The sequence below is a fragment of the Phyllosticta capitalensis genome, assembly GCF_038381095.1.
Source record: "Phyllosticta capitalensis strain CBS 128856 chromosome Unknown BKA78scaffold_9, whole genome shotgun sequence".
Classification (NCBI taxonomy): Eukaryota; Fungi; Ascomycota; class Dothideomycetes; order Botryosphaeriales; family Phyllostictaceae; genus Phyllosticta; species Phyllosticta capitalensis.
In genome coordinates, this window is record NW_027117447.1 from 91,711 (window position 1) to 117,626 (window position 25,916).

The 25,916-nt window shown below is 55.2% G+C and overlaps 12 protein-coding genes and 3 non-coding genes across 15 annotated transcripts; 4 read left to right on the forward strand and 11 right to left on the reverse strand.

The window, feature by feature from the left end:
* Nucleotides 1-1,671: 1,671 nt before the first annotated feature.
* Nucleotides 1,672-2,502, reverse strand: BKA78DRAFT_181862 (uncharacterized protein). Its single transcript, XM_066883424.1, has one exon. The coding sequence runs from the start codon at nucleotides 2,311-2,313 to the stop codon at nucleotides 1,864-1,866; it is 450 nt and encodes a 149-aa protein (XP_066740886.1). The 5' UTR covers nucleotides 2,314-2,502; the 3' UTR covers nucleotides 1,672-1,863.
* Nucleotides 2,503-3,082: 580 nt separating this feature from the next.
* On the reverse strand, nucleotides 3,083-3,521 carry BKA78DRAFT_321193 (uncharacterized protein; the record flags this gene model as incomplete). Its single annotated transcript, XM_066889003.1, has 1 exon — nucleotides 3,083-3,521. A coding segment is annotated over exon 1 (320 nt), but the record flags the coding sequence as incomplete, so codon positions are not given.
* Nucleotides 3,522-4,291: 770 nt separating this feature from the next.
* Nucleotides 4,292-5,226, reverse strand: BKA78DRAFT_332821 (aquaporin-1; the record flags this gene model as incomplete). Its single annotated transcript, XM_066890019.1, has 4 exons — nucleotides 4,292-4,422; nucleotides 4,480-4,870; nucleotides 4,925-5,139; nucleotides 5,190-5,226. 4 exons carry the CDS (start codon nucleotides 5,224-5,226, stop codon nucleotides 4,292-4,294), a joined length of 774 nt encoding a protein of 257 aa, XP_066740888.1.
* An 881-nt stretch (nucleotides 5,227-6,107) lies between these two features.
* Nucleotides 6,108-7,134, reverse strand: BKA78DRAFT_181868 (uncharacterized protein). Its single transcript, XM_066883425.1, has one exon. The coding sequence runs from the start codon at nucleotides 6,960-6,962 to the stop codon at nucleotides 6,327-6,329; it is 636 nt and encodes a 211-aa protein (XP_066740889.1). The 5' UTR covers nucleotides 6,963-7,134; the 3' UTR covers nucleotides 6,108-6,326.
* Nucleotides 7,135-9,283: 2,149 nt separating this feature from the next.
* Nucleotides 9,284-10,911, reverse strand: BKA78DRAFT_181898 (voltage-dependent anion channel-domain-containing protein). The gene is made up of 2 exons (XM_066883426.1): nucleotides 10,524-10,911; nucleotides 9,284-10,476 (listed from the first exon to the last, which is right to left on the reverse strand). The coding sequence occupies exons 1-2, from the start codon at nucleotides 10,800-10,802 to the stop codon at nucleotides 9,349-9,351; spliced, it is 1,407 nt and encodes a 468-aa protein (XP_066740890.1). The 5' UTR covers nucleotides 10,803-10,911; the 3' UTR covers nucleotides 9,284-9,348.
* On the reverse strand, nucleotides 10,802-11,985 carry BKA78DRAFT_181909 (uncharacterized protein). Its single transcript, XM_066883427.1, has one exon. The coding sequence runs from the start codon at nucleotides 11,756-11,758 to the stop codon at nucleotides 11,021-11,023; it is 738 nt and encodes a 245-aa protein (XP_066740891.1). The 5' UTR covers nucleotides 11,759-11,985; the 3' UTR covers nucleotides 10,802-11,020.
* A 377-nt stretch (nucleotides 11,986-12,362) lies between these two features.
* BKA78DRAFT_t154 lies at nucleotides 12,363-12,499 on the reverse strand. Its single transcript has one exon. It is a non-coding gene; the product is annotated as a tRNA-Glu (tRNA).
* A 3,332-nt stretch (nucleotides 12,500-15,831) lies between these two features.
* Nucleotides 15,832-16,959, reverse strand: BKA78DRAFT_181919 (uncharacterized protein). The gene is made up of 2 exons (XM_066883428.1): nucleotides 16,637-16,959; nucleotides 15,832-16,586 (listed from the first exon to the last, which is right to left on the reverse strand). Exons 1-2 carry the CDS (start codon nucleotides 16,809-16,811, stop codon nucleotides 16,186-16,188), a joined length of 576 nt encoding a protein of 191 aa, XP_066740892.1. The 5' UTR covers nucleotides 16,812-16,959; the 3' UTR covers nucleotides 15,832-16,185.
* A 148-nt stretch (nucleotides 16,960-17,107) lies between these two features.
* Nucleotides 17,108-18,791, reverse strand: BKA78DRAFT_255441 (mitochondrial carrier domain-containing protein; the record flags this gene model as incomplete). Its single annotated transcript, XM_066884997.1, has 3 exons — nucleotides 17,108-17,765; nucleotides 17,816-18,294; nucleotides 18,354-18,791. 3 exons carry the CDS (start codon nucleotides 18,789-18,791, stop codon nucleotides 17,108-17,110), a joined length of 1,575 nt encoding a protein of 524 aa, XP_066740893.1.
* Nucleotides 18,792-18,967: 176 nt separating this feature from the next.
* On the forward strand, nucleotides 18,968-20,072 carry BKA78DRAFT_321205 (2Fe-2S ferredoxin-type domain-containing protein). Its single transcript, XM_066889004.1, has 3 exons — nucleotides 18,968-19,299; nucleotides 19,364-19,470; nucleotides 19,524-20,072. Exons 1-3 carry the CDS (start codon nucleotides 19,037-19,039, stop codon nucleotides 19,766-19,768), a joined length of 615 nt encoding a protein of 204 aa, XP_066740894.1. The 5' UTR covers nucleotides 18,968-19,036; the 3' UTR covers nucleotides 19,769-20,072.
* A 133-nt stretch (nucleotides 20,073-20,205) lies between these two features.
* BKA78DRAFT_255498 (putative AP-1 adaptor complex subunit MU) lies at nucleotides 20,206-21,798 on the forward strand (the record flags this gene model as incomplete). Its single annotated transcript, XM_066885000.1, has 6 exons — nucleotides 20,206-20,244; nucleotides 20,300-20,428; nucleotides 20,487-20,716; nucleotides 20,763-21,252; nucleotides 21,299-21,670; nucleotides 21,718-21,798. The coding sequence occupies 6 exons, from the start codon at nucleotides 20,206-20,208 to the stop codon at nucleotides 21,796-21,798; spliced, it is 1,341 nt and encodes a 446-aa protein (XP_066740895.1).
* Nucleotides 21,799-22,409: 611 nt separating this feature from the next.
* On the reverse strand, nucleotides 22,410-22,508 carry BKA78DRAFT_t153. The gene has a single exon. It is a non-coding gene; the product is annotated as a tRNA-Leu (tRNA).
* Nucleotides 22,509-22,675: 167 nt separating this feature from the next.
* On the reverse strand, nucleotides 22,676-24,092 carry BKA78DRAFT_321210 (mitochondrial inner membrane translocase subunit Tim17/Tim22/Tim23/peroxisomal protein PMP24). The gene is made up of 2 exons (XM_066889005.1): nucleotides 23,502-24,092; nucleotides 22,676-23,422 (listed from the first exon to the last, which is right to left on the reverse strand). Exons 1-2 carry the CDS (start codon nucleotides 23,595-23,597, stop codon nucleotides 23,069-23,071), a joined length of 450 nt encoding a protein of 149 aa, XP_066740896.1. The 5' UTR covers nucleotides 23,598-24,092; the 3' UTR covers nucleotides 22,676-23,068.
* A 294-nt stretch (nucleotides 24,093-24,386) lies between these two features.
* On the forward strand, nucleotides 24,387-25,752 carry BKA78DRAFT_355216 (uncharacterized protein; the record flags this gene model as incomplete). Its single annotated transcript, XM_066891866.1, has 2 exons — nucleotides 24,387-24,606; nucleotides 25,502-25,752. 2 exons carry the CDS (start codon nucleotides 24,387-24,389, stop codon nucleotides 25,750-25,752), a joined length of 471 nt encoding a protein of 156 aa, XP_066740897.1.
* On the forward strand, nucleotides 25,202-25,275 carry BKA78DRAFT_t146. The gene has a single exon. It is a non-coding gene; the product is annotated as a tRNA-Arg (tRNA).
* Nucleotides 25,753-25,916: the final 164 nt, after the last annotated feature.

The following is a 25,916-nucleotide window of genomic DNA, read 5'->3' on the forward strand; positions in this document are numbered from 1 at the left end:
GAGCCATCCTTCTTGCAAAAATTCGCTGAAACATGACTAGCGGCCATCTTCGCCTTGGATGACCGCGCCAGTCGGCTCTCTGCTTCTGTGAGCTCCTCGAGACCGGCTGCCATGGTCGGCTATCCTTGAATTCCGGCCAAAGCATTCGGACCAAGCAACACGTGAAATCGAGGAGCAGCACCTCGCTCGCCTCTCGCTTGTTTCGCCGCATGGCCGCGGCCGTCGATCCTATTTCTTCAAATCGTTAGCTACGTTTGGCCCTCGCTAGTCCGTGGTAAAAGAACCCCGACCTATCCCTCTTCTTTTGGCTTTTTTGGCCAATAGGAACTTTGTAAGACTGTCCGCGCATGTCGTTGCGGAACAAGTATCCCGGCAAGAGCTCATTCGAAGTCCCCAACGTCGTTTTGTGAATGACTCGAGGTGGTTGTTGCAGACTCATGCGCCCTAGCTTGTCTGTGTTTCCAACCTGTTGTCTATGCAGCCTTTGAAGGCTTCTGCAGCCCTGTCTTGGAAGTGGTCGCTCATCTTTCCATGTCGAGTGAAGTTGTCGCTGTCGAATGCGCATCTTTGACTGCTCAATGGGTGTCACCATCACTCGCCGGCAGACCACTTGCATCCAATCAAAGCGAGAATAATCTCAAGGCTTTGACGCTGTGCCAATGGTACACAGCGGGCTGGTAAAGCATCATTCGTTCAGGGCGAGCCACCTTGATCAATGACCTTGTTTGTCGAGTCTTTGATGATTCTCAGACTTCATTTCTCCTTCTTATAGTGTGGCGCTGGATTGGTCGTGCGAGGTCATAGTCCACTGGCGGTGGCCAGGCTCGTACAACTGGGCGTGTAGTCTGGAACGAGCCTGATTGAAGAGAGGTTGAACAGCCCTGTCGTAAATTGTGACGAACGTGAATCACACGCCAGACAAACAGAAACAGATCAGGACATATGTGGCGAGAGAAAAGGATCCTGTCCAGTGACTTGGTCAGTCAGTCGGCGTCACTCACAGTAGGGTCGCATCGGAACTGTTACCTGGGACGACTAGTCGATCTATAGGTGGCCTTGACGCTGGAATTCTTGGACCGGGACTAAGAATATTATTCTGGACAATTTGATACCGACAGAGCAGAGCTTTTCAGGCCAAACGATCCATCGGGCTCGTGACAGCTTCAATGTGAAAGGCGTAGTCGTTGCGGAACCCTGTGCTAATGATGGCGGAGACTTGTGCAAATGCCTTGAGCGGCACAGTGGTAGTTTTGTAGCCGTAGCGTTTGTGAGAGCATCAACATGTCGCGAACATGAAAGTTGGCGTCTTGTACGTCCTAAGCTCCGTTGAAACGTCAAGGCTTTTGAGCATTAGCAGGTCTGGGTTGAAGATGGAAGCAAGTAATTCTCCAATCAGAAGTGGTATTTTCGATAGCTCAGCAAGGTAAGTTATTGCGGGGAGACGTTCCACATTGATTCGTGGTTCAACATTTTGGTTCATCGAGAGTCGCCTTTGAAAACATGATGGTGTATGGCTTGTCGACAGGCTCCACGGGGAGTGGTGGAATTTGAGACGACTTCCCACCAAGAGAAAAGGGAGGGAAGCACTGATCTGACCCAAAGGCGATCGATGATGAATTTCAGTCGGAGTGGGAGTCGACAGGTCATCACGAGTGCCAGTCCCTTACTTTTGTTCGCAAGATGGAGTGTTCAGTCGGTTTGTGATTCGGTCTGAATCCAGCGATACAGACATCAGCGCTCACCACTCCATCTGCGGTACGACTGAGTGACGTGTTGGCAATTCTGTGCGTAGGTTTCTGTTTCTCCAGCCCTTACAACAACCCGTACTTTCCCTAGTTGCTGAGTGGCTTCCTTTTTGGAGGGTCATTTCGCAACATGATTGCCCTCTGGTGATGAGATTGTGCGGTCGCAACCCAGTGGCGATTCTATCATTGTCCTTGGGCTAAGTTTAGGTGGTGAGCGATAGACCACTTTCATGGACGACGACCAAAGGATCAGATCAAGGAGCTGTCTCCTGAGGGGACACAGGGAGCTGTCGCTTGCATACGCATAGTGTAAAAACCTGGAATCCCATGAGATCGCATGCATGTGGTAGCGACTTTGCCAGCTCATTGGCGAAATGGTCATGCGGCTCGGAGCAGCTAACGCAGGATCAGGCCATGGCAAATCTGCCCCCACGATCGACCACAACTCGTGCCAGACTCGCAGGTGGGAAAGAAAATCGGACAAGCATCGTCGGGGGAGATATTTCAGTCTCTTGGTGGGGCCGGTTGTCGCAGACGGAGATCGAGTCCTTGAAAATTCGAGCGACATGGCTTTTGGGCACCTCTGCAGCTTGGAGGCCCTGTTGCCAGGAGCTCACTCCGAGTGCGCGACCGTGTGGAAGGTAGCATATCCTGCGACATGGACCGACAGATTTTCGCAGGAGAGGGCCTGATTTGCAACATAAAGTGGAGAGAATAGGGCAATTGCTGCCTACATGACCATCAGGAGCAATAAGCATTAGGGTGGGAGGTGGGGCCAAAAGAGCCACACTCTGGGGTTAATATCGCGCACGAGTACAACTGAGGTCTTCTCAAGCTCCGAGGCGCTCGGTACAGATGTCCGAGTATTTGCTGTTTCGACACGACTCCACAGTGCTCCACTATGGCTTGCGACGTAAACGCAGGGCAGGTGGAGGCAAACGCCTCGTAAAAGCCTTGCCGAGTTTCTTCGAGTTGCTTCTGTTGCCCCATTCATCTTTGGTATCATAATCTGCTTACCTGCTTCGTTTTGTTACGGGTCCTGGTCGCTGTATCAGCCACTGGTACACAAAGATGTCCGCGGTCAAGTCCTTGCCACAACCCAGCGTTCTCCATCAGGGCTGGGGTGGCCACAACGATGCTGTCCTGTGCCTAGCGCATTGACAGCGGATGCCCTGAAGCACATGTACAACCAAATTGATAGGCGCGCAGTGGTAACGCAGCCGAAGGTAGCCTTTCACCGGTCTCTCGACTGCGTTGACCCAGCCTTCTTGTGTGAGAAGATGGCCGGTATGCGCATTCGTATCGACAAGGCGTTTTCCTCGGGAAGGAATTTTGATGCATATCTTCACTATGGGACGGTATTTCGGCGGCATCCGGCAGTAGCATACGCAGTGAGATCGGTACACTGGGCACCATTAGCATTCAGTGAGGCTGCAAGAAAAAAAGAGATGGTCGCCTGGACAGCCTGTGTGCGTCCAAGAAATGCGGGGTAAGGGGTAGCCAGATAGGCGATCCAAGTGCATTTCGGGTCCCGAGGCTGGTCGCTATACCGCACATGAATGTCTTGCATATCGTCCACCGGCGGCAACGGTGCAGATGCCGCTTTGGGAGGCTCTGTTTTCCATGCCCGTCGATGCTTTGCGAGCCTTTGATGTTGACTGACTGGCGTGAGAATGAGCTGGACTGTGTACCCAACCGTGAGGTGGATAGCTATGAGCACAAGCAGTAGAATCATGAAACTTGTCACAAAAAGGGCAGATTGTGAGGATGTTGTTGTGTCGTGGAGTTGGTCGTTGGATCGACGTCGGGTCGGGTCGGGTCGACGGACCGAGACGTCGCCAGAAAGTCGTTGCCGCCGGACTCACGTCATTCTTCCAGTGCGACGACAACCTCTTCCTCCTCAACCACCTCACTCACCACCGGCACCTCGCAGCTCACCGATGCCTGTAGGGCCACCTGGACACGACCTTTCTCTCCCAACATGCACAACATGTCAATCCTGAAATCACCTGCACGACGCTCCCGTCCTACAATGCCCGCTTTCGTCGGCCTGGATCAAGACACTCGCAGCGCGCCTTTGAGAACACCACAGGCAACCAAGGAAACTCGACGCGTTCTCAACCCTGCTGGGAATCTTGTGCCCTCAAAGGTGCCACCGACTCGCCTGTCCTTGCGACCGCACTCACCGGTGTCATTCCCCCCGAAAGCGAGGGAGGACAACGTCGGCTTCCTTGCACATCCCGCGTGCCCCTGGCGCGAGCTCATCGAGGCCCAAGAATGCGATGTGAAAATACAATTGCCATTTCGAATCCTAGCAACTACATGATTAAGATTCCCGAAATTCCGACCTTTGCACATCCAACAACTTGCGAGAGGCACGGAATCCCTCTCCTGCGTCGACCTTGTCTCATCACGCGTCGCGCACGCGTTCTCGAACGTCTTGGCTCATTCCACCGCAAACCACGTGTCTACCTCTTCAAACTGGTCATGCTCTCGCCCAGGCTCCCAATACAATCTTGATGTCACTTCGCTGGCGTAAAGTTTGCTCACAAGCTGCTACGGCGTCCCTTTGGAGGGGTCCACGCGTCTTGACCCGGGTTGGACTCTTCGTATCGGAGGTACTTGAGTGTCTTGTACAGCCCAACCGCAAGCAAAGAGCCAACACCTGGTCCAACCCCTGTGATACCATCAGCTTTGAAACAATCTCAACGGATCCGGAAACGGCAAAACTCACAGTAGATCCAGTGCTGCGTCCAAGTTCCGCTCACGACAGCTGGGCCGAAACTACGCGCGGGATTCAAGCTGGCTCCAGTCCATTGGACGGCGACAAGGTGGGCACCGAAGAGCGCCATACCGATCGCAACAGGTGCCATGAACCTGCCCCTGTGGTTCTCTCCAGCCATCATGAAGATGGTCGTGATGAGGTATGCTGTCAGAATCATCTCCAAGCAGACAGCCTGTGCCGTTGAAGCGCCGTTGCTTGGGGCTGTGACAACACCGAACGGTGTGGGAACTATGACAGAGACGATGTACGAGCTGAACATGCAACCCAACATTTGTCCAATGAAGAGGCAGAAGCAGCGCATCGCCGGGATGGCGCCCGTCAACAACATGGCCAGCGTGACCTGTGGAGAAGAATCAGTGACCCATGGTCAATCTTTCAACGTGAGGTGTCATACCGCAGGGTTGAAAAGACCTCCAGAAACGCGGAAGAAGATGAAGACGTTGACCATCAACGACAGACCGAACGCCGTCGCAATGTAGAGGACTGCTGCAGGATCGAAGGCATCACTTTGTCCGGACGACTTGGCGTAGTTGGCAACCTCCGCACCGGCCATGCCAAAGAAGAGGAACGAAGCAGTTCCAATGAGCTCGCCAGTCGTGGCAATAAAGTCTGGAGGACCGGTCAGACACTGCTATGCGTGCCCATGAGGATCCACTCACGGTTCTTCCATGGCGACCTCCCGAAGCTGCTGTTCATGATTTTGTTGAAGGGGAAAGGTGCTGGCCTTTCCTCATGTCCTGGCTCAGACTCATTGAAGGTGCCGGCGTCCGTGCCTGTAGTGTCGTGCTCCACCACTTTCTTCGAGTCACCGCTCCATGTTCCGCCGTAGTTTGAGGGGTGGCCTGCTTCAGCCGAAGGACCGTTGTGGTAACCAGAGGTGGACATGGTGAATGTTTGGTATACCAGCAAAGGTACGTTGACCGAAGGAAAAGGGGGCTAACAAGAAGCTTAAGTATTGATTGATGCGAATGAAGGAGTCAGGAGATGGTAGAAGGGAGGAAGGTCTCGATGGCTCTGTCCTGGTAATCCGCATTGGCTTCTCCCAAGGGTCTTTTTAAGCTTGCTCGGCTCCAGGGGGCTCAAACAAACCTACCTTCTTTTCCGCCTCACTGTCTCGACGTCAGAGCTGCCAACAAGAAAACCGGATCGCCGGTCAGCATGCGCACTGATACCCGCCTTCTTGGGCATCGTCGAGGTGAGTGGGTTCGGAGTCCTTGTTCCCGCCACAATGATTTCTTCGGCGGTCTTACAGCAGAATGCCAGCGCCTATCCACATTTTGGGCACCATCGCTGGGAACGAAGGTGATCGGAGATTCCGCCATAGGAAGGACGTAGACAGGGTGTCTAAGCCGCCGCATCGTTGGTCGGGTTGGCTGGACTTGACTCTCCTGATGTCCTACAGCAGCACCACGCCAAGAGGAAAATCAGCCAGGTAGGTGGCAGACCCGAAGCTTGACCAGTGGCGATGCTGCATGAGCACGCCGAGGGCACCAGGAGGCTCCTAGCAAGCTGGAGCAGCTCAAGTCGGCTGGATCCTTTGACGTGCAGCCGCTGTCAGTTCAAGGGCGATCCCTAGCAAAGAGGGATGACCGAAAGATGAGGGCACCAATGCTCATGTGCAGCGACTAGCCTCACGAACAAACGTGGAATGCAGATCGGGCGTGTTCACACGATAGCTGTCTGTAACCCTCAGTTCAACGTGCGGTCAGACAAATCTTATCCCATACAGTCGAAACATGTCAAGGTAGGGTCAGAGGCGCGCGGGCAGTCAAACAAGTTGCACTCAGTCCTGATATTCAATCTCTACAGCCAAATTTTCTTACTGGAGGGTGCAAGATATCCGCAACTCTCTTGTCGGGATGTCCGCAACTCTCTTTGAGTTTGGAGCTGTGGTGCAGGGATCTGCCCCTCAGCGCCCACACTTTTTTAAGCCATCGACCCTGTGGCGCCCCGTTGGAAAAATGGCAAAACAGTTCGCCTGGCGTCCGTATGAAAAGTGCTCGAGGACATGGCTGGTCGCACAGCGTGGAAATGTTACGTGCTGCAGGCATAAAAAGCAAAAAAGCAAAAGAAAAGCGACATGGACGCGGTCGTACCTCGATGGAATGCCGCATGGGTCCATTATCCCACGTCCTGATTTCGACAAGGGATAAGATCAAACTGCAGTTCTCGGCTGGTCCATGCCTGCGTGTTGGGACCGGGATAGAGATGCTCGAGATGAGGTCCAAGGGGACGGAGACACGGACGCTGCCGCACCCCGTGCAACTGCAGCTCCTGATTGGACACCCGGGGCTGTAAGGGCATTCGCTCGTGACTGCACCCTCGACCGCACATGTCCTGCGACGGACATTGGGTGCCATTGCAGCGAGGAAGGAGACAATCGGTCCACGACCGCAACCAAGGGCACAGCGGGGTACGTCCTTGCAAGACATTGGCAACGGCCGGCTTGCACGCAGCAGGAAGGGCTGAAAAAGCAATTACCAAAGTAGCAGCAGACTTCTCCGCTAACGCAAGACGACAGCTGTCTCATTCATCCAGACCCGCTCTATTGCTGCCCCCAATTCAAGCCATTGTTTTTCCTCGCGCGTTCGAGGCTAAAACACGACTTGATCAAAAGCATCTCTCGAAATTCTGCTTATACGTCGACAAAGATCGCTACATTACCAAACACTTCTTGATATCACATCCGAGCGTCATCGTGGCGCCCGCCATGCCGGCGCCAGGTCTTGCACTGTGTGCGGTTGTGTCTCAGCCCCGACAACTTGGTCGGAAAGTCAGAATCCCACCACGAGGCCAGAGGAATTACGCATGCGTCAGCCCCAATTGGAGGGTGTATTGCTACCGATGTCGATTGTCCAGCACACCATAGCCCACTTCGCCAGCTTGTCTATCCGCAATGCCGTTTGCAAGCGGGCCATCGTCGTCATCAGAAGGAGATAAGCAGATGGCAATAGACTTGGCAGAAGTGAGGCACCCTCGCACCATCGCACCTTTTCGGATGAACTGTGTTGGCGCGATCAAGTGGTACTTTGTAAGAGAAGTACCGGGAGGCAGTCGGCGATGCTGAGATAAGCTTCCTTGACAAAGTCTTTTGCTAAACGGGGCGGAAAGTCCGCTCCAGCGTCTCGAGTCACGCACGACCAAGTAACTTTTGGAGGTCCAGAAGTGCCCGTTTCATCATCCGTGGCTTTTGGCCCCTATTCCTCAGAGTACCGCTACTCGGACATGCAAGAAGTCGCGTCCATCATTCCGAAAGCAAAAGTGCTGACTATCACTATAACGGCGTATTAGATCATTGCACACCAAGATGCTCGGACTGACTAATTGCACTGCCAATGAAAGCGAAGCATTTGGACACGAAGACCTAGAACTACAGAAGACGGCACAGTTTGGGGGCTGTTCAATGGCAGCCTTGGTTTTACCCAGAGCATCGGTATTCGACTGAATCCGGATGCGAGACCCAGATCGCTGCGGGCAAAGAAGTTGAGAGTGGCGGACGCAACCTGCAATGCAGGGAGAAAAATTCGGACAAGCATGACGTTCCACATGACAGACGTGCAGTCGACAACCCAAACTTCAACACCACGCCAAGACTGTGATGATGCGGGCAGGGGACAGGGTGATTCTGCAGGCCGTCGCTCATTCGCCGACCGGTGAAGGTCATTCTTCCGGCCGAGGCCGCTCAATGGAATCGCTGAAGATCCGGTTTCCTTGACCCCACGCGCCGAGCTCATGGAGGGAGCGGGACCAGGAACTTCTTTTAGACGCAGCGCTAGCCGATGATGTCTAGGAGCATCCCCGTCTGCTCCGCCCTCAAGCCGAGGCGCCGTCTCCTTTGCGAGAACTCCTCTGTGAGACACTCCCGTAGCTGAACGATGCGGCTCGCCGTTCCTTTGCGGTGCGGCGCTCAGGTTTGGCTGCTGTGAACAGCCTTGTGTCCAGCGCACTCAGCCTCTCGGCCCCTAGATCCGACCCTTCGATAACGACGCGTCTTCACATCTCGGAATGGATCTGGTCGAGAATCTGCATGTTCAGCAGGCGGCAGTGCAGCAGACCCACGGCAGCAATCCTGGCGGCCCTGCATCTACATGTCCTTTTTTCGACCTCGAACAGCCAGCACGCATGTCTCATGAGTCGCACTTGGGCCGCGTGGACCATGTCTACCACCGCGACCGCGACTGCTTCGCGCTGCGTAAAAAAGAATAGATGCGGAGGCCAGAACGGATCGCGAAACGGTCGAGTGCGCAGAGAGATCGCAAAAGCAACACCTGCTTGCCCTGCATGGTCTCGACAGCCACCCATCTGAAGACCACTCAAGCTCTTCAAGGTTATCTGTGTGTCTGCCCGAGGGGCCATCGACCCTGTACTGTACATGATACGAAGAGCGGACCATCTTTGGCAAAGGGGATGAAGCAGACCCTGTAATGAGTGGAGCAACAGAAAAGACCTCATCTCCTGTCACACATTCCTTTTTGGCCCGCTCTGGGTATCCATTCGACAGCCATACTGGGTCAAGGTTGATTTCGTTCAAGCATTGCAATTTCTCTACCAATCACGTCCTATCCAACGCCATTTCCCAATATTTCCGCGGAAGTGTCTTTTGGCATTCCATGTGGAAAGCTCTTTTCAACGCCGTCCGATACCCTCGTCAAGTCTCCCGATTGAGTACCAATAGCGACGGCGGATAAATGCTGGATGAATCGCCTCAAGAGCCCCCTATTCTTTTTTGCCTTTGTCCATGCCGGCCAGCCTCTAGCGGAAGCTTATCTCAAACTCCGTAAAACGCCTGATCATCACAGATTTGCGAGCGGCCCGATCCTATGCCTCGTTGGTGCGGGCTTTCATCAGGGAGCGCTTCTCCTCCTTGTCGTTGGCCTCCTCGGCGTACGTGTCCTCGTCCTGCCCTGGCCAGAGGATCGCCTTGTTGATGACGGCCCGCACCATGTTGGCGAAGACGAAGATGTAGGTGCAGACGAGGAGGACGGTCATCATGCTGCCGACCCACTTGATGCCCTCGCTGTTCAACGACCTTCCAATGTAGATGGTTCCGAGGGTGAATCCAACGTTGGGAAAGATGAAGGCCCACCAGTTGAGCTTGAAGACCATGGACCGCCAGTGAATGGTGCAGCTGATCAAGCTGATGAAGAAGAACCAGCACGACAGGCTCCACACAAACACCGAGACCATGGTTGCGCCGACGCGCATGATCTGCATCGTCGCCGCGTCGCTGCCGAAATACTCGTAGTAGGATGGATAGGCGTTGGCCATGTTGATGATGACAAGGCTGGTGAAGCTCGGCGGACCGACTGCAATGAACATTGCTGGACGCGTTGCCAGCGACGGCAGCCCGTACTGGACCATCCGATGGATGTAGCAGGCGTACATGAAAATGCTGACGAGCAGGCCCAGGCCCTGAGCGGTGAGGCCGGCGACGATCATGGGCATGGCGTCCGCAGGAGCAAACTCGGCCGCGCCCGTGCAAGCAACGGTGCCGCTGATCATGAAGGGAAAGATGGGGAAGTCCCACGCTGGCGTCATGTCTTCAATCTTGAGCTCCGGATTTGTAAAGAGGATCATGTAATGGCCAACGGCGGAGCAAAAGGTCAGGACAAAGTAGATCCAGAAGCAGATCCGGAACACATCCAGCAGCCACGGTCCACAGGACGAGGCAGCGTAGTGGATCATGCCGCTCAGGATGTTGGACACGGAGAGGAAGAAGGCTGCGAAGAAGATTGTTTCCGGCGGTCGCTTGATCGAGTTGGTGAAGGTTCCGGGGTACTTGATGAATCGGTACGTTATCAATCCCGAGAAAAGTACGAACAGGAAGAGCATCCAGATGAAGACGATCTTGCCAATCACTTCGAGTCCGGGGAACGTATGTGGTTGGATTCGTGGGGAGATGAGAATGGCGATGCCGCCGGTGGACATTGTGCAAGTATACCATGCCTGTGGAATCAGCAAAAGGTACGGGTGGCTGACTGGTATGAACAAACCCAGGTAAAATGCTTTAGACGGTCGACAGGGCCCACAGGTCGCGTTCTGTCCTCGTAGCTTCTGAGAGTAGGTGGGTTGTACCGCCTCAGGGACTCCGGCTCGTACTCTGCCTCTTCTTCATTCTCGCAGCCTCTGATGGACGCCGAATCGTATCCTGCCTTCTCTTCATTCTCGCAGCCTCTGTTGAGAGAACTCGACTGCGACCTGCTCGCCTGCTGCTGGCGACTTCCCAGCGAACCCGCCTCGATGGCGCTAAACGTCTTTGACAAGGACGCCATGGCTGGAAAGAATCGAGAAAGAGACGAAACGACGAAGAAGAAACCTACTGGTCGAATACATAGCGCAAGGACATGATAGGAGCTTTAAGACTCATGTTGGCAAACCTTGGGCTGGCGCTCCACTCGGGGCAAAGGCGCTTTGAGCGATGGTCGGCCGACTCCAAGAGGAAACTGTCGTGGCCCACAGACGTGCCAGCGGCGCAGACATGACGTTTCTGCTAGATACCGTCAACGTCGACCAAGGCGCCGGGAAAGCTGGGCAGTAGAGATTGTAGGCAGCGGAGCTGACTCAGCCCCTGTCCTTGCGACTTCGCTCGCCGAGAACGGCAGCCAAGGGGCTGATCCAGCGTCAAAACGTGCAACTCGGACGTCTTGGAGCCCGGGGAATTTTCGTCCCGAGTCAATCCAGTGATGGATGGAGATATGGAGCTTTCCTCGCTACAGAGTCCAGACAACTCTGCATGTAGAGTGCTGGAGCAGACGAAACAACCGTCCGCCGTTCCAGAAACAAACGGCATCTCCAAGCGAGCAATGCAAGAGAGTGGGTTTTGCGGTGGTCGAGTCGAGGTTTCTTTGGCAATCGATCCGGTCAACAAGCATATCACGCTCGTATTTTCCTGGTGTTTTGACGAGATAAGATGGATAAGATGGGTTCTTGCGGGAGGCGAGGAGTCTCCGCAGCGGAGCGGATGGTGTCCACTTCGCGAACCATTGCGCTCGGTTCCATGCGTGTCCTCGTTGTTGGCCCGGGCTAAGGCTTTTTGCATCTCGTGGTCTTGCGGTGTCGCAAATGGTTGGCGCGCAATGGGCCTGTCATTCCGGTCTGTTGACTGTTGAGGAAGCTGGGTGGCAACCTGCGCATCAACATGGAGCTCTCCGCAACATGAAGCTCTCCGGCAGCGGGATGGGTTCGATGAGAGTTCTCTCGAAAGGGTCGCTTCTCCCGCCGTCTCCATCAAGGTCCGGATCGTCCTGGTTGCTTTCGTATTTCAGAGGCTCATGGAGCATTCATCTTGTCCTCGTCACTCCGTTCTTTCTCCTTGGGATCCAGTCTCCAGGCTGTCCGGGCATTTTGTTGCATCTCCGTGGCCAGAATCCAGCAGCATCTTGCGTAAGTCGTCAAGTCAACAATCCAGAGAAAAGAACTCCCAAATTCTACATTTACGAGGAGACCGGAGGTCTATATAGACTGCACGCGGGATTCAGGTGCCGCAACAGCCGCGGTCTTTAGCCGCCGTAAGCACACGCCACTCGGCCACCATTGCAGACCAAAAAGTTGCTGTACACGCAACCTACAAATCACCTCTGACCATCCGCTCTCTACTTTTGCCCCCGAGGCACACACCAACCCTTATATACCAACCACTCCGAATCCGCGCCCTCTCACTGGTCCAAAATTTCAGCGGCTAGATGCGGCTGTGGTTGGCTGCACGGTCCGTTCCGCGGTGGCGCCGTGATCGCCCTGACCATCATCGGGCCCACCAAAAAGAAAAAAAAAAAAGTTGCAACAACACGGCTTGCTCGCATCCACGACAATCCGTTCAATGGCAAAAGAAGATATTCCGTCGCCGGGAATTGAACCCGGGCCTTGCCGGCACTTGATTTGAAGCTGTGGAACCGAATTGAAACCGACAGTTCGAAGTGAGAGAGACTCTCTTGATGAGAGCGGCAAATCCTAGCCACTAGACCACAACGGAGATTGATGAAATGTCAATCTGACTACTGCGCTCAAGTATACAGCGCTTTTGCAAGCTTCTGCTGCTTACAGCTGTGTCGGGAATCCACGTGATACGTGCGAGATGCCAGATTTTGACCAAAAATTTGCGACCTCCAAGCTGCTTCTCGACTGCCAGCTTCAATTGACATACCCATCCAAGTTGAGACTGGCTATCTAAGCACCCTTACCAACAACTGAACACCAATTGGGGAGTACCGCTGTAACTCCGCCTGGTACCTCAGATTTTCGAACCGCGGCACAAGCTGAAAAGTTTGAAAAATGTAAGGTTACAAACAACCTTTTTGGCTGGTAAGCCCGCAACCGCACGATACAACGAGCTCGCAAGTACTAGAGTGTCGTTGGTGTATTACTATGCAAAAAACTTCACCATTCAACCCCTGGACGGAGTCGAAGCAACACAACACTTGCCCCTTAAACGCTGCCCCTGGATTTGCTCATGTCGGCAATCAAGCTGACCCCCGCGCTCGCTCCCAGCAGAGCGCCAGGAACCAGCGAGGTCGCTGAAGAGAACAAAGTTTGTGCCATTGTCAACACCCCCCGGTCTGTCAGTCCTCTCGCTTTCGCGAAGCTCCTGGGGATACTTGCAGCCACCACCGAGCTACTTTGCCGCCACAGCGCGGCTATGCGGGAATTTGCACGCGCCGACGTCTATCAGCATCAGTCATCTTGTACTAATGGTAGAGAGCTCAAAGATGCTGTGGAGCAATCATGCCACTCGATTCTCACGACGGACGATTTGAAGAAGGTAAAGTCAATCAGGGGCGCAGATGCGACTGATCACAAGTCACAAGGCCAGCGCAGCTCGATGGAATTCCGATCGCGAATGCGCTTGACGTCGAAAATGGCATGCTAGACCACCACTTGATTGGCTCTGATTTTCAAGGACAGAAACCAAGGAGCGTCGCCGCTATGCAATGGTCGCTTTGGTATTCATTGAGAGCACGAGGCTTTGCAGCAACAGCATGGTACAACTCTGCCACTTTTCTCCGTGATGTTGTGTTAAAGTGTCTGAATGCTCCCTGTGACTGTTCAACGAGCACTTTGCATGACTTTTGCTATGAGTGAGTACCTTCGCTTGCATTGCCATATCAGAGTTGGCTACAACGCATCTCCAAATGTCAGTCAAACATACCAGGAAACCTATTCGCAGGCGCCATCGCGGACTTTCCGCAGCAGCTCGCGGCGCTTTGCTGCTCAATCCGGACATTCATCATCAGTCGAAGGTGTCAGCAGCTATCATTCACAGAATCCTACTCTCCGTACACGCCATGACCCATCTCGCAAAATTCAAGGTACCAAACGCCAAAGTCCCGGCCCGAAACCTTGCCGCCTCGAGCAAAGTATATATGTAAGTACATTTGCTTGTTCGCCTCTTTCACGCCACGCCCGGCCGACCACGCCACCCACCATTGGTACATCCAACGGCAGTTTTCATCTTCGCTCTTGCCGAACGCTCGCTGCCGGACAATCAGTCGCGGCAAGCATAATGCGCCGTATCAGTGACATTGTCTGCGGATTCAATGGGCCGAGGCGGTGGATGAGACAGGAGTGATAATGGAACGTACTAGACATGAGGGTATGCTTACCTAGACAGGCGACAGCAATGCGGCAGGAGGTAGGCAAATTTGAAGGTGAGAAGAGGAGGTGCAGCAAGTGCTGCCGTTTTCTTCGACCTCTATGGGATTTGCAGACTAGGAGGTTGGAATGTATGTTGAAGTGACTGGCGACTGGGTAATCCATCATGCATCAGATGAGAATAGGAAGACATTTCTTCTTCCCTTCCTCATCATCACCATCACCACACACCACGCTCTCTTTCTCAAAGCCAGCGATCTCCGCCGCTGTCCGCCGCGCAAACCACGTGGCATGGCGCCACGACTATAAGACCCGACATCCTCACCACCACGCCCCTCCATCGCCAACTTCAATGCCCGCAAAATGACACCACACGCATCAGCAGCCGAGCAACGCGGCGGCTGAGCTCCGAGCTCTGGCACAGTACATCGACTCGTCTCATTGCATGAGGGATATCGTCTCCGGCCGGATGACAAGTACCGCGGAGGAGGAGTGCTCGAAAAGGCTTCGTCCACGGCGGGGGCGGCAGGCGGATAAGCATAATTGGCAAAGCTACATGCTGCACCGCATTGTTCGCACACCAACCAGCAGCGCGTTGCTGCGGCCGCCAGCCACGCTGCGAGCTTCCAGCGCGGCGGGCGCGCATGTGAATGTCGAGTCGAGACGTAGTCTCTCGCAGCAGCAAGTCAAGATGCGGGCTAAGAACGCGACCAAGCAAAGCAAAGACACTTGAGCGTGGCGTGGCTTTGCGAGCGGAAGCGCGCATCTCCCGTCGCCGGTTAGGTTGGTTTTGTAAGCGTGGTTGATGGCGAGGTCTGGCGCGGAGGCGCAGTGTGTGTCGACGGCCGATTTGTAACAGAGAACCAGAGATGGGGTTGGGGCATGGCGGCGTTGAGGGGAGAGAGATACCGTAGTTGCCAAAGGAGAGGCAAAAGGCGTGACCGTAGCGAAGATGCAATGATTGGAAGAATAGTGTTGGGTTTTATTTGAAGTGTTGCGCAATACGGCCACCGAACTGCCTGGATTGCCAAACCAAGAGAATTGGTTTCCTCAGGACGCAAAATGGCAACAAATCCAATAGCGGGATCTTTGCACGAAATGCCTGTTTACGAATAAATCACATATTCTACATGAACTGTACATTTCACTTGCCAGTATTGGGTACAAAAAGGGGATAATAGACAAAAACCGCAAATGTTCGTCACAGCATGTGAGGACGGAGTGTCGTGTGTCACTAGAGGCACGAATGTGACCGACCCAGTCTCTTGATACCATTTGTGAGTTCTCTTTTCTCTACCGGCAACGAACCGTCCACCAGGACCGAAATATTCCCCTAAACGCTTGACTACTCCTCCCTATTAGCGGTTAGATAAGAAAGCTACAGCTCTATTTATCATGTACTTAAATAGAACACTCTCTATCATTCTATATATGAGCAAGTAGTATATAGACTCGCAATACAGTGCAGCGCTTCAATTCGAACATTCGAACTGGCCATCGCGTCGTCTGCCACCACCAGTACCGTCCATGTCTTGTCCACTCGAGAAAGGGAGGAGGTAATAGCAAGTGTTCGCAGAGCCTACCTGCGCTTCAAGCTGTGCATGTGGCATACACCTCCCCTAGAAGAAACAGACAGACAGACAGACAGAGGACCACTAAGCCCCCTCCCTTATCCCTAACGACTAGCCGCAACAGCCGCACGCCCGCTATTACCATCTTCCACTACTACACACAACCACACCCTTGCACTCTGCATAATATATATACCGCGACACCTCTCCACCCTACCTTGCCATCTGCCTTCCTGCCTCGCTACCCTACTGACCAGCCAGTCATGCTATCAGAGGTCTCCAACCAGCATAGCAGCAGCCGTCAGCCATGCCATCACATCACCACATGCCCTCCATCGCTCGTCGCCTCACCAACTACCAGTCAGTCAGTCAATCCACAACCCGATCACAATCAACCAACAACAAACGGGGGTGACGAAGTGGAGATGTTCTCATTCCCTCCCTATACCCTTCATGTTATTCCAGAGAGTGCCGCCCTCCTCCAAACCTACCATGCACCTTAGCCCTGGCCAGCCCACTCTAGTCCACTCACGCCATTCCAAACTCTGCATGCATGAAAGCGTCCTTGCCCCATTTCCGACTTGTCTGGTAGTGTAGAGAATACGACGGGACAACGCAAATGACGCGCTGACTGACGCCTTGCGCCATACATCTGAATGCTTCTGTTGTCTTTTTCTCCTTCTGTCCATTCCTGCCTTCTCTCTCTCTCCTTCTTCCTTGATTTGCCCCCCGCCCTGCTGCTCAATTGCGTAGAGTGGTGCGCGTAGGTCCCTCTCCAACCCTCTTTCCTCTTTCCTCTGTCCGCTCTACGTTGCTCTGCTCTGCTCTGCTCCTTTGCACACACGACGGCAAGGCACGTCGTCGCGCGTTTGTCTCCTTGCTTGCTTGTTCGTTTGGTTGCTTCTTGGGTCAGCCAACTGCATACATGTACCCAGCCCGTCTACACGTACCTATCCACCATGATCGGGCATCGCCTCGTGTCTGTCTCGAGAGATGGAGACGGTGGATGGATGGAGGGAGGAGAGGGCCCGGGGATTGCTGACAAGGAGGAGTGGAGTGGAGAGGAGAGGAAAGGCGAGAACAGGAAATAGATGACAAAGAGGAGAAGAGATGTGGTATCAACATATCAACCCAGCCAACCCAGCCAACCCAGCCACCAGCATCGCAGAACTATCAAGTTCTCTCTCCTTTCTACCCCACCCTACTCCGGTCTCTCCTCTTGAAACAAGTTCGAGCGCTCGCTCCAGTCTTTGCCAAAAAGCTTTGCAATAATACACAAAGAATCCACATGCCGCTCCCTGTTTACCGCTCATGTCGTTGTACCCGTCAAACATTACCGTGTCCATGCAAGCATTTTCCCCATTCCCTGCCTTCTTCTGCCAATCAACAACCCGCAGAAATCTGCCTGACAAGCAAGCGCCTCAAAACTCGCCGCCTCCGCTTCCCCCCAGCATCGCCGCTCCCCACACGCCGACGAGTCCCCAAAAGCCAACGCGCCAGCCCCTGACCAGCCCTTGCACGCCCTGGCCTTTTTGCGTGCGCTGCGCGGCTGCAGTCGGCCGTCTGTCTGCGCCGCCTGCCCGCGGAGGTACGACGACGCTGCCCTCCTCGCGCGCAATCGACCACATGGTGCCCAAGATGCCGCGGTAGGGGCCGACATCGACAACGGTCGGGAGGGGCTCTACGTCCGCGTCTCTGCGTTTGGCGGGACTGCGGCTCTTGGCCGGGCTGCGCGAGCGGGGCAGCTCGTCGGGGTGGCGGGGGAGGCGCTGGGCGCGGGCGTGGGCGGAGAGGGAGGCGAGCTGGCCGCGGCGCAGGACCGTTTCGAGGGGCAGCTTGATGAAGAGCTCGGTGGCGGACGAGAGGAAGGTGCAGAGGGAGTAGGTGGCGGGGGTGAGGACGGGGTCGATGCGCGCGGAGGAGCGGAGGACCAGCGGAGTGGATGCGGAGAGGAGCGTTGGGAGTGTGGAGTGGAGGAGCGTTATTGGGAGGAGGGACGGCGGTACTGTCAGGGAGGGGAGATGGCGCAGATTAGGAAGAATGGCGCGTGGAGCGAGTGTTGAAGGTGTCGCAATTAGTCTAGAAGCCTCGTTAGCAGGGTGGTTTGATTATGGTGTTGATAGACTCACCGAGTGCGGACCATGTCGAGGGGCGCCAGCATGAGCCCCGAGATTCCTGCCGCAGCTACTGCCACAGCGAGACTGGTAAGAGGATTCGGACTGTCCATGATATCCAGTCCACCTCCCCCAACGCCGTACCCTCCCAGGAGCCCGGGATCGGGGACGTTCAAGAGGGCAGAAAGTAGACTCCGCAACCAGCTCTCAATCGTCTTGAGGAGAAAATTGTAGACAAACGTCGAGTTGGTGCCCTTCCAGATTCCCCATGCTCCTTCTTTTGTCCATAGCTGCGATATCACCTCTAGCAATGAGTCGTTGCGCTTGAGATCGATTTTGTGAGGATGCGGGGCTTGGAGGGGTCGCGCAGGGGGAGCGCGGTGGCGGCGGGGAGAACGCGACTCTGCGCGTGACGAGGAGGATACAGTGGATCGAGGAGCAGCAGAGGAAAAGTACGAAGGCGAGTCGTCGGCCGAGTCCGAGTCGGACGAGTACTGGAGGCGCAGGTCAGTTTTCAGGACCCAATGAGGAAAAAGGTCGCATGTAAAGGCACCTCGCTATATTTTCCAAGACGTAGCTCTTCGGCGCGTCTCCTGTGGTCGAGGGGCTGCAGCAAAGTTTTCGAGTCCTCCGAGCCTCCTGGCAGGTGTATCTGCAGCATCATCTTGGCGACCTCAAAGGGCTGCGCAAACAAGACGGACGTGTAGTTCCAAACGGCCTGGTCGAGCAGCTTCTTTGTCATTTCGGCCAGGGTCGGACTGCCGTCGCCCAAGCTCAGGTCGACGCCATAATCCAGGTCGCTGAGAATGTCTCGAGCTTGCGAGCCAAAGCTGGGCTTTGGAGGTGAGGCGGACGGACTGGACTTGGGCCCAGAGGAGGTGGCATAGCCATGGGCGGTGACATTGTTCGGCGAGGGATCTGGAGGGAGGCCGATGGAGGGCGGGACGTAGTAAGGACGGAGAGGATTTGGCTGGTCGCGAGAGGTGGCCATGAGGGGTGCGTCGAGAGGGTGATGTTGGTGGAGAGCGGTTGCGGGCGTCATGTTGTGATGCAAAGATGGAAGATGAGCAGGGCTGCTGGGGTTGACCTTGACCCAGCGAATGGCGGAGCTCCAAAGTCGATTATTTCGCGGCGGTGATCGGCGGCCATTTCACTTCCTCTCTGCAGCGTCCTCTCCACCTCAACCACCACTTTTCGTCCCTCTACAGATTTGTCGTCTTCCTCCTCACCTCCGCAATGCCTCCTGCCAACTGCGCCGTCCGTTCCATCTGCGCCTCGCTGCCACGAGCCCGTCCGTCGCCTGCGCGCCTGCAAACGTCATACGCAAGACTCATCCACCGCGCCGCTGCTCCCTCGGCCTCTTCCGCACCCATCCGCCTTGCATGTCAGAGCGCATTGAGATCAAAGAGCTGGGATGCTGCTGTGCGGTTACGGCGAGGTTTTTCCTCCACTTCAGCGGCGCAGCATGGTCATCTTCACACACCAAAGCCAGGCGAAGAGTGAGACCCCACTACCCACCATCTGCTCTCGACACACGGCTAATTGAGCTTTTGCTTCGCGCAGGCGCAAGGTCACTTTTATAGACAAGGACGGCGATGAGCACACTTTCGAGGTGGCCGATGGGGACAACTTGCTCGACGTCGCGCAGGCCAATGACCTCGAGATGGAGGGTAATCTTTTCTGTCGACTCACAAATTGGATCATTCTCACTGACTTGGACCAGGCGCATGCGGCGGCTCTTGTGCCTGCAGTACGTGCCATATCATCATCGAAGACTCGGACATGTACGACCAAATGCCCGAGCCCGACGATGACGAAAACGATATGCTCGACCTGGCATTCGGACTCACCGAGACGAGTCGGCTAGGGTGCCAGGTCAAGATGAGCAAGGAGCTGGACGGATTGGTGGTGCGCCTGCCCAGCATGACGCGGAACCTGCAGGCCAGCGACTTTGCGGACAAGAACTGATGTGAGGGATAATGTATAAACGAGCAGACGACTTGTTGGATTTCTTCTCATGGAGGAACGGAAAAGCTTGGCTTGGGACTGCGCAGGCGTTTGGTTGTTTCTCGGTCATAGATGATTGTAGTATATCAGCATGTAGGCGTCTGGCAAGCTTCTACGCTCAATGTACATTTATTTGGTCGTATCAATTATTTTGCTCGCGGAGCGGAACCAGGAATGCGGAGTCGGAGCGGGACCAAGATTGTAAGAGACGGCGGGGCGCCCAGGCCGAAGGCGGTGAGACGCGCTTACTGCGGGTACATGTAGGGTACATTTGGCCTTGGAGCTGGCTGGCCTTCTACCAACCAAGCTCCAACGACCACCGCGCCATGCTCCGCTGCTGAAATCACCTGCCCCCCGAATCCACCGTCGTCGCCCTCGTCAATCCACCTGCTGCCATCATGGCTTCGGCCGTCTTCTTTCTGGACCTCAAGGGCAAGGTGAGCGCCCCGTTCACCGTCTTCTCAGGAGTTGCAGCGCTCACGCATTGCGCAGACCCTTCTCGCCCGCAACTACAGAGGAGACATTCCCATGTCGGCAGTCGAGAAATTTCCAGTTTTGCTCAGCGAGGCCGAAGAAGAGAGCTCCGCCGTCCCTCCGTGCTTCTCATCCGAAGGCATCAACGTCAGTGATCCCCAGCCCGCAACCCCACAAAGAAGGCCGACTCTGATGGCCATCATAGTACCTCTACATCAGACATAGCAACCTGTACCTGCTCGCCCTGACGAAGCGCAACTCCAATGCCGCCGAGATTCTGCTTTTCCTGCACAAGATTGTCGAGGTCTTTACCGAATACTTTAAAGAGCTGGAGGAGGAGAGTATAAGAGACAACTTTGTCGTCATTTACGAACTTCTCGACGAGATGATGGACTTTGGATACCCTCAGACGACGGAGAGCAAGATATTACAAGAGTGCGTGTGTCGCCGCTTCGTCCGGGTCCAGGCTAACACATTCCAGGTACATTACGCAAGAATCGCACAAGCTCGAGGTCCAGGCGCGTCCTCCCATTGCCGTCACCAACGCCGTATCCTGGCGCAGCGAAGGAATCCGCTACCGGAAAAACGAAGTCTTCCTCGATGTCGTCGAATCGCTCAACCTCCTCGTATCTTCCAACGGCAACGTCTTGCGCTCGGAGATTCTTGGTGCCATCAAGATGAAGTGCTACCTCTCGGGTATGCCAGAACTGCGGCTCGGTTTGAACGACAAGGTCATGTTTGAGACGACTGGAAGAGCAACAAGGGGCAAGGCAGTCGAGATGGAGGACGTCAAGTTCCACCAGTGCGTGAGGTTGAGCAGATTCGAAAATGACCGCACCATCAGCTTCATCCCGCCGGACGGAGAATTCGAGTTGATGAGCTATCGCTTAAACACCCAAGTCAAGCCATTGATCTGGGTCGAGTGCGTGGTCGAGAGCCATTCGGGCAGCAGGATAGAATACATGCTCAAGGTTGGTCTCTCCAAGGCGAATGAAAATGGTAAACTTACAAGAGTAGGCCAAAGCACAATTCAAGCGCCGCAGCACGGCAAACAACGTGCAAATCATCATCCCCGTTCCCGACGACGCCGATTCTCCGCGGTTCCGCACCAACATTGGCACCGTCCACTACGCACCCGAGTCGTCGTCAATCGTATGGAAGATTAAGCAGTTTGGAGGTGGCAAGGAATTCCTCATGCGCGCCGAGCTGGGTCTGCCGTCGGTGCGCGGCGACGACGAAAAGGGAGGCGGCATGATGGGTGGATTCGGTGGCAGCATGGGCGGTGTTGGCGCGGGCAAGAGCAAGAGGCCGATCAACGTCAAGTTTGAGATTCCGTACTTTACCACCAGCGGTATCCAGGTGCGGTACCTGAAGATCATCGAGCCCAAGGTACGTCTTCTCATCTATCGAAGCAGACCACGGCTGACCAGCGCTAGCTCCAATACCCGTCGCTCCCTTGGGTCCGCTACATCACGCAGTCGGGCGACATTGCGGTGCGGCTGCCGGACGTGCAGTAAAAGCTCTCGCTCGGCACGAGGGGACGGCGTTCAAAGCAAACGACTTAAGATTATCTGAAGCCGTTCAGGGGGTTCTCTTTTTGAAAACCAATGCGATGCATTGCTGGTGGCGGAGCTAGAGCTTTCGATCCGCTGGTGCAACCAGCCAGCCAGCCAGCCAACAAGCTGTATTTACAAGGCGTACGATTAATACCACGACTACTACTCACTCTCGCCCATGCTTCCTGCCCGCCGTCTTGGATTCGAGCATCCCTCTCCTGATTGGAACGGCGCTTCTTGCCAATGGCTGATGTGCTCAAGACTGCGAGATCGCCTCTACCTTCAACAACCACTGACAGCATCAACACCAACGACCTCCCTCTCAAACCTCCGCCATCCCAGTCACTCCAATCCCACTTGCTTTCCTTCTTCCTTTCTGTCCCTCCCTCTACTAAGTCTACACCGACCCTAAAAGAAAATTCGAAGGCCCCCACACAGACCCCCTCGAACCAACCGTCCGTGCCCCCTCCCGTCGCCCGCGCACCCACCCCTCCCGGGCCTGCACAACACGAGCAAAAAGAAAAAAAAAAATCACCTCTCTTCCCACACAACCCAACCCTCCCTTTCACTAATGATGAGGACGAGACTCGAACTCGCGCGGATTTCTCCACCAGGAATTGTGTGCTAAGGAGACCTTAACCTGGCGCCATAACCAACTCGGCCACCTCACCTTTTGGAGGTTGTTGTGTGCGTGAGAGATGAGAGGTGCATGAAGAGTAAAGGTGGTGAGAGAGGGTTATGTAGGGATGGGAGAAGAGGAAAGGGTTTGAGCTTTTTGCGATGCTCTTTGACCCCCTTTGCCCCCCCTTCCCCGGCTCGCCTCCACCCTACCCTGAACCCCTAACGCGCACCTCAGAACCTGCTAAAGATGATGAAGGGGATTGAGGGGTAAGAGAAAGAGAGAGAGAGAGAGAGAGAGAGAGAGTCACAGAGATGTGATCGTGGAGAGGTTTCCTTTTTGTCCATGTCTATGTCTACGCCGAATGCTGCCAGAAAAAAACACGAGACTAAGCTCCATGTCTTGGTATCTTGCGCGCCCCCCAACCAACCCCCAAACGCCGTCCTGTCCGTCCGTCTGAGCGGAGAATCGTGTGTCCCACCGTCTACCATGCATTCGCACTGTGCGTTGCGCCTGGCGCCCCATATCCCATCGCATCCGCATCGCATCGATCCAACCAAACAAATGCACAACAGCCGCCGGCGCCGCGGCGCATCCACACCATCAAATCACTCAAACAACCGGCTTCTTAACCTCATCCTCAGGCATCTTCATATACGCATCAATAGCCGCCGAAAACGCCGCAAAGCCCGCACAGCCCACGAGCGTAGCCTGCGGGCCCGCCTTCATGGCCAGCGCGCCGCCCGTGATGCAGCCGGCCGCAACGCCGTTGTAGAGGTCATTCTTTGCGCGCAGCCCCTCGATCGCGCACTCGGTCCCCGCAAACACGGCGCCGATGACGCCAAAGTTTTTGCCCGAGCTGAGCGATGCGCGCCCCATTTCGCGGAAGCCTTGCCGCAGTTGCTGCGTCAGGGGCAGCTTGGCGATTTCGGTCCCGGACGCGGACATGGGCGTGTCGTAGCGCATCTAGAGCGGGGAGGGAGCGTTAGGTGGGTGGTGATTTGGGTGGTGGTTGGGAGGAGAGGGGAGGGAGGGAGAGCCGTACAGAGGACATGAAGAGTCCGAATAGTGCGCCCATGCCGGCGCCTGCGACGCCTGACATGATGGATTTGACCCAGCAGGACTCCATGCCTGCTTGCATCTGCGGAAGCCCGGCGGCGTTGTGTTAGCACAGTGTTTTCCTCTCCGCCTGCGCGCAGCAGCAGCAGCAGTTCGAGCCTCGAATCAATCACGGTCTGCCTGCTTCGTAGATTGTTTCCCAGCTCTTGCTTGTACTGCTTGAGCCACATCATTGCGCCACGGGGTTGGTCTCGTCTCCACGTAGCTAACGTACCGCCTTCATGGCTGCGGCTTCTTGCTCCGTCATGCCCTGCGTGTTTTGTCCGCCGCCAAAGGCCATGCCAGGCCGGCCGCCCGGCAGCGCGCCGCCCAGACCGCTCATTGCCGTTGACTCGAAGGAGGAGGGGGAGGAGGAGGTCGAGAGGAGGAAATAGGGGGGAGGAGGGCGCGGTTTTCGAGGTCGAGAGTCGGTGGGTTGGATTGACTGCGGCGACGGCGATTCACCGTCTGTCGAGTCGGCGCGGCGATGAAGTTTTGGTGCACGGACTGCTGGCCGACGGCGGAGCGGAGGGAGAGGGAGGGCCGAGGGCGGGATCGGCGGGCGGGAACGCGGGGCGGAGATGGATGCATCAAATGCCCGCGACGCGGGGCCACGGCATTCCCGTTTGTTCACCTCGACGACGCAGCAACCCTTCAATGCCAGTCCAGATGATTCTTTGTGCCTCGATTCCTCCACCTTCCGCTCCTCTCTTCAACCCACCCGTCAACCCCCCAGCCAGCGGCTCGCCATTTCTGTTCCGTCGCACTTAAAGTCCCGCGGCCAACTATCCAGGCAACCATTGAATCTGCAAGAGAGAAAGAGTTGGACGTCATGATTGCGACGACGCTGGCCCCGGCGCTGCCGTGGGCCACCATCATGAGCATCGCCCTCACCGTTGTGCGCGCCGTCTTCTTCGACATGCTCGTCATGCCGCTGGTCAACCTGTCGCGCCTGTTTTGGCTCTGCTACGGCCTCGACGACGAGGTTGTCGTCACCGTCATGAAGTCGCCGGAGCCCATGATGCGCCTCGTCATGCCTGCTCATGACGCTTGTGTTGCCGGCTGTTGATTGCCTCTCTTGTGTTTGTGCATTGCTTTCGAGCAGTGACGGGAGTTTGAGGGAGGCTCTGGTCACGAGGCTGGGCCGGGCAACCTTGAACCGTCTCGACGCAATGTACAAGCACCAGTACTGTCAGGCAAACCGAGAGAGCTCCCGAACTGTCCATGATGAAAATGGACACGAGTCCTTCAAACGTGGGTACAGTCTTTGCAGCTGGTAAGCGCATTTCTTTGTTCAGCTTGTCTTCGATATTCTCAGCCAAAGTCCCCGTTTCGTACTGATGCTGCCGTCCACCAAGACCGCAATTCGAACTCAGAATCTGACCTGTGGCAGACTCGTTTCCTACTTGGACACCAGTCTTGGGTTCCTTGGACATATTGGACCTAATTCACCGCCTTGACGACCAGGTCAAACGACATGTTCCCAACTACCAACTGAAAGGGCCGCAGCCAAATCCACCGAGTATGCTCGTAGCAGCACTCCAGGAGGCTGGGCTGGAGGGAGAAGATATCGTCCACCTTGGCCGCTTCGCCTTTTGTGCTGTGGTATGTTCAAGAAAGCATTAAGCCACACGCCTCCGCATTCTCGGTCTGTTGGCGCAATGGTAGCGCGTGCCCCTCCTAAGGGCAAGGTTGTGGGTTCGGTACGTTGACTCGGCTCTACTGCTCCAGAGTGATTGATTTCTAACAATTTCTTAGACCCCCATGCGGATCGCGAAATAGATTGAAAGCCAACAACTTGGCACAACTTTTTTTGCTTCTCATTGTCATCTCACACAATCATTCTCGTGATTCTTTTGCATTCAATCCAGCCGCAGAGCGTGACCGCGCAGATGGACTCCCGAACTTTTTTTGCTGCTTTGGCGAGGGCCATCTGACGTCATCGAGTGGGCCGGACCGTGCACTGCAGGACTGAGTGGAAGCAATTGCACCGCCAAGAGCACCGCCGGCTTCAGACGTTTGAAGTTGGCATTGCCGACCAATCAAATAAAATGGTCTTTGCATTCGCCTCCACGTCCACCGAGGACATCAAAGCCAATGCCGGTCTGCCAGTCGACTCGAACCTCGACTTTCTCGTCACGTTGGCCAGTGTGAGCCATTCTGTTGCACCGCTGATCTTTGACAGCTTAGAGGAATAATTCTGATCGAGACTGGACGACTCAGAAAGATTGATGGAGGCACATTGGAGCCTGGCTTTTTGGAGTATGTTGTTTGATTTGTCTCATCTCTACAGTCCCTCTCCGCTGTATCAACCCACGAGCATCAACATCGTTGATTTTGGAGTCTTTCTTGGCCAACCAAG